Raw genomic sequence first — 4,893 nt, 5'->3', positions numbered from 1 at the left:
AGAATTATTGTTGAAACCACCCATATATTCTAAGACGCTGAAGAATTATGTAAAAAATGATTGTAAAAATGAGGTGACACATGTTAGTGGTTCGGCAAAATGTTGAAGAATTGAGAAGATGTCCGTTTTTTAATAACAAACCAAGCTCGTTTGGATCAATTATTTGTAATATTAATAAAAATCAGTTACATAACTTTAACTTGGATATTCTCATAAGAAATTTTATTATTAAAATTTTAATGCACAACCAAATAAGAAATTGTTATATTTTATTTGATAGACGTTCATATTATTTCAACTAAATCGAAAACACGGTCATGTCAAAAATCACCTTAACATTTGAAGTTCACAAAATTTGTACATAACCATCCTATAATCAATTAATTGTATAAAGTATAAACTCTTATTAATTTCTCATCCAATATAAAAGTTATTTTTAAGATCATCTTAGACAACTTTGTCCCACCTTGAAAATCAAAATGATTCAAGTTGAAAATGAAGAGGATAAAATATTATCATATGGCATTTTCGGTGAATGGAAATTTCATGTCTAGATCTGTTAGAATACCAAAGTAGATAAGCATTGGTGTGAAGTTTGTAAAACCAAAATGAACATAAATGCTAGATTTGACTATAAATAGTCAAAACATAACTTTTGTTTGAAAATTGTCAAAAGTTTCACAATAATTAAATAGGCACACACAAAAGCTAACCTCCCTCTCTCCTTGAAACAAGCATTTGATGACTTTGTTTGACACTCCACCCTCTACCATCTCATTTAGGTAATTCCTTTCTCAACAACCCCGATTCCTAAAAACAGGATACTGATTATATAATAACTTGTGAACCATGCATTGGTACTTGTACATTACTCTAGGTTTCAATATTGTTGATCTGGAAATAGTACAAGCTCAATAAAACCACCACCTACTCCTCTCTGAGAAGAACAAATTTCTTTAGGAGCATTCACTCACTAAAATACAATAGCAAGTAGTAAACTTCTTCTATCCTCACAAGCCACAAATACAAATACAAATATACAGCCTTTTTACTTTTGTGACTTTGTTATTTCTTTCACTTCTTTGTTTCTCCTGCTTTTATTGTTTGGATTTCTGCTTATCTTGCATTTCCATCTCTGGATTTCTTGTAACTCTTTCTCTCTCTGTTCCGTGCAAGAAAACCCCATGGAATCTTGCAGATTATTTGGTGTTTGATCCGTTATATAGACCTTTGAACCAAAGAACCCAGACACATTCTACTTGTTAAGGTAACATATCTCATAGTTTTTTATGCTTTTTCGGTTCTTGATTACGATCGAAATCTGGTTTTGTTGCTTCATTTAATGGGAAGTGCGAACATTGCGTACAAATCTCAACTGGGTATCTCTCTATTTTTTTTTTTTCACCTTCTTTTGAAAATTTGATTTGAAGATGGCATTGGATTTTGAAATGGGGGGTTCGTTTAGTTTTGATTTTTGTGGTTTTGATTGAAGGAAATTTGTGGGTATTTGAGATTTGAGATGGGTGTGACTGGGGAAGGAAATGTCTTTTCACTTCACTTGCTTTTCCTTGATTCATGATTCTTGAGTTGAATTTCATCAAATAAGGAGACTTGTTAGCATCAAAACTCACTTTTGTGTGCTTGATTTGGTAAAAAGGTTGGTTCTTTTTCAAGATCTCATGTGTGAATTCGTCTTTCTTTCTTAAAGTCGGGATTTTTATTCTGATTTATGTCTAAATAAAATCCATTTTCTGGTACTCGCTCAACTCTTGTCAAATTTCTATTCTTTAATTGGGTATTTTATTAAACAAATCAAAGAAAATTTATATAAACCTCATGTTGTCAAAGCTAGGTCTTCGTCTAGCTTTGATTAGTCGCTTGACTTTTGGCCGCCAACTACTCTTCGATCTGAGCTCTTTGAAAACACACGTCAAGATTTGACCTTTTTGACTTATCAACTCAAAAATGCTTGTGAATTTCTTGTACACATCTTTCTGGATTAACTTGTTTTCAAAAACCCCATCTTCTTTCTCCACAAACTGGAAAGCTAAAGAACGCTTCCTGTCTTAACCACCTTTGACTGCGACTGTCATATGAAACGATCTTGATTTTGAAAATTTTCAGATTACTTTGTTTATAAGCTAAACCTTTTAAATCCCAGTTTAAGTTCTTTGAATAGTGACGCAAATGAAATCAGCTAAAAAGCTAAAATCTTGAATGATAATTTTGTATTTTGAACCTATTAAGTTTGACTTTGGGAAGTGCGAACCCTTCCATTGAGTCAATCGATCTTTTTTCTTTCTTCAGGGGAAGTAAGAAATGGAAGCAGGGGTGAATTATAGGAACTGGGCAGATCTGTTGCCCGATGCACTTGGTTTGATCTTCAGCAATCTTTCTCTTCAAGACACTCTCACAATCGTTCCAAGAGTCTGCAAATCATGGAATCAAGCAGTGTTGGGTCCTTACTGTTGGCAAAACATCAACATTCTTGACTGGAGCTATCGGTCAAACCCTGATCACATTGACCATATGCTCCGACTTCTTGTTACCAGAAGTGGTGGCGCCCTCCGGGAGATCACTGTCTCCGGCATCCTCAACGATCTCACTTTCTCATTTCTCGCAGATCAGTAAGCCACACAAACCCTCTCTCTCTCTTCATAGTGTTAAAAATTTACAAGTGTTTGAACGTGAGATTTAAAAGTGATTTTCTATTTATTGTGATTCACTTATTTAGTATTTATGTAGACTGTTTCTGCCCAAATAATAGGTTTGATACTAGTTGTAACAAAACCGACATCAAAGGTAGTAGTATCTTACCTTTAATTTCATATATTACTTTCTTTAATAATTTAAGAATAATCAGAATTTGCCAATTACACCTCATCAATTAGCATCATTATAGCTATTATTGTATTTATACAAGTCTAGGGACTATTCTTGTCATTTTTCTCTCTTTTTCATGTTTAGGCGTGTAAAGTACACTGATTTCTCGCGAGTACAATATTCTGTTAAACCTTTGGCTTCCTTATCCGTGTCTTTATCATTCGAAGCTATTATTGTATTTATATAATAGTCTAGGGACCATTATTGTAATTAAAGCTTTTTTCAAGTACAAAAGTAGCTACGTAATCATAATAACGCTAACAACTCTCATTTGTTGATTTTTTCTTTTTCTTGGGCACCCCAGTTGTCGATCACTACAAACACTCCAAATCCCAAGATGTAACATAAGTGATACGATTGTGGAACAAATATCTACAAAGCTATTGGCTGTAACCTTCATGGACTTAAGCTACTGTCGCAAGATTAGTGCACGTGCACTGTCTGCTATCGGAAAATCCTGCAAGTCTCTGGTGGGATTCCGGCGAAACATGCATCCGATTGACATCCAAGAGCGGCGGCCGCAGGTGGAGGAGGCGGTGGCAATTGCCGCCACCATGTCCAAACTGAAGCACCTTGAAATGGCGTATAACTGTGTTGACACCAAGAACATTGTGGAGATCATTGAGAAGTGTAAGGAGCTTGAGTTCTTGGATGTTAGAGGGTGTTGGGATGTGAAACTTGATCAAGATTGGCTGGATAAGAGGGCTGTAATGGTTAAGGTGTTGGGCCCACATGTTGTGGATCAGTTTGAAGGTCATAGTTGCTCGGATTATTCGGATACCGATTCGTTTTATGATTACGCGAGTTTGGATGATGGGCTATGGGATGATGATGATGATATTGATGACGATGATGATGATGATGAAGATAGGGTTGGAGGGAGGTTAGAGCTTAGGTTTTATGAAGGGTTTAATGAGAACTATAGTAATGGTTGGGTTTGAGGGGTTTTCAAAAGAGTAATGTTATATTCATCTCAACTTATTTATAAAAAAATATTTTTAACAGACATTTGACGTAATACTGATAAAAGTCTAAATGTTTATTTAGACTTTTATCTGTCAAGTGTCTGCTAAAAAAAAAATAAGTTTAGAAAGATATGACATTACATTATTTGCTAGAAACCCCTTGTTTCTAAGTACTTAAAAACTTTTCTTGTATGGCGATTATTATGAATGATGTTTGAAGTTTTGTTTGTCTTTGTAAGTGGGAATTGCTTTTCCTAGAGCAAAAATGATTGAATCTTGAACATTATGTATTGACTTGTATCTTATGCAGTAAAAGTTATATATTGTTATGGTACTTTTATCACATCGTGCATTTAATGTTGTACATTGTTTTGGCCTTTTGGATCAAAGAGAACCATTCCATTTCCAACAATATTTGATAATGCTATAGTGACTTGTACTGCATGTATTACAAGTTGTAAAATGGGTAATTCCTCGTTGTAGAGATAGGGTAACTTAATGTCGATAAAGTTAGAATGAGTTGTATTTTGTGAAGCAAAGATTGTACATTTCAGTTTGAAATGGACCTAGTCTTATTATATGCAAATCATATTCCCAAAAGTTAAAATGACCCGTGCAAAACAAATAATTGTACTGTGTTTCTCAGTTGTACAATATTCTGAAATCAAGTGGACCCAAACAAAAGAGCTGATGTCCTATTCGTTTGTACATTGTGCATGACAAGTTGTAGCATGCTCTAGCTTTGTTAATTTAAGCTAAAGATGTCTCATCTTTCTATTTTGATAAAGCTGGAAAATGGTATATTTGTACTTATTAAGTCGTACACTGCTTCTGAATTTAAGTACGTAATGGAATATATATGATACACGGTTAAAATGTATATTTTCGTAATTATATTGTTTGTTTTTATCAGTTTAACTCATAAAGTTGAATGTTGTTTTGAATTGAAAATATATTTATCGGATATGGTAAAACGATATAAAACAATCCATGCCATCATTATCTAAGAGGTTGGTCGTTAAAATAATGTATATCGTCGAAATAT

General features: G+C 33.9%; 1 protein-coding gene across 5 annotated transcripts; it reads left to right on the top strand.

Annotated features, from left to right (window-relative positions):
• The first annotated feature begins 935 nt into the window (after positions 1 to 935).
• Positions 936 to 4,191, top strand: FBW2 (F-BOX WITH WD-40 2). 5 transcript variants are annotated; one of them, XM_078978329.1, is made up of 4 exons: positions 937 to 1,267; positions 1,493 to 1,657; positions 2,308 to 2,627; positions 3,188 to 4,191. In XM_078978329.1, exons 3-4 carry the CDS (start codon positions 2,320 to 2,322, stop codon positions 3,822 to 3,824), a joined length of 945 nt encoding a protein of 314 aa, XP_078834455.1. In that variant the 5' UTR covers positions 937 to 1,267; positions 1,493 to 1,657; positions 2,308 to 2,319; the 3' UTR covers positions 3,825 to 4,191. The 5 variants fall into 5 exon arrangements, with proteins under 5 accessions (XP_078834540.1, XP_078834455.1, XP_078834412.1 ...); XM_078978369.1 differs by having other exon boundaries at positions 1,265 to 1,379; XM_078978414.1 differs by lacking the exon at positions 1,493 to 1,657 and having other exon boundaries at positions 936 to 1,267; positions 2,263 to 2,627.
• The last annotated feature ends 702 nt before the right edge of the window (positions 4,192 to 4,893 follow it).

The sequence above is a fragment of the Lactuca saligna genome, chromosome 1, assembly GCF_052625555.1.
Source record: "Lactuca saligna cultivar CGN05327 chromosome 1, ASM5262555v1, whole genome shotgun sequence".
Taxonomy (NCBI): domain Eukaryota; kingdom Viridiplantae; phylum Streptophyta; class Magnoliopsida; order Asterales; family Asteraceae; genus Lactuca; species Lactuca saligna.
This window is presented reverse-complemented; position numbering and strand designations above follow the sequence as displayed.

What these genes read in the sequence shown, in the direction of transcription:
- FBW2 (XM_078978414.1), top strand. Translation starts at nt 2,320, where the DNA reads ATGGAAGCAGGGGTGAATTATAGGAACTGGGCAGATCTGTTGCCCGAT. An exon ending in TTCTCATTTCTCGCAGATCA is followed by an intron (nt 2,628 to 3,187) that starts GTAAGCCACACA and finishes TGGGCACCCCAG; the next exon opens with TTGTCGATCACTACAAACAC.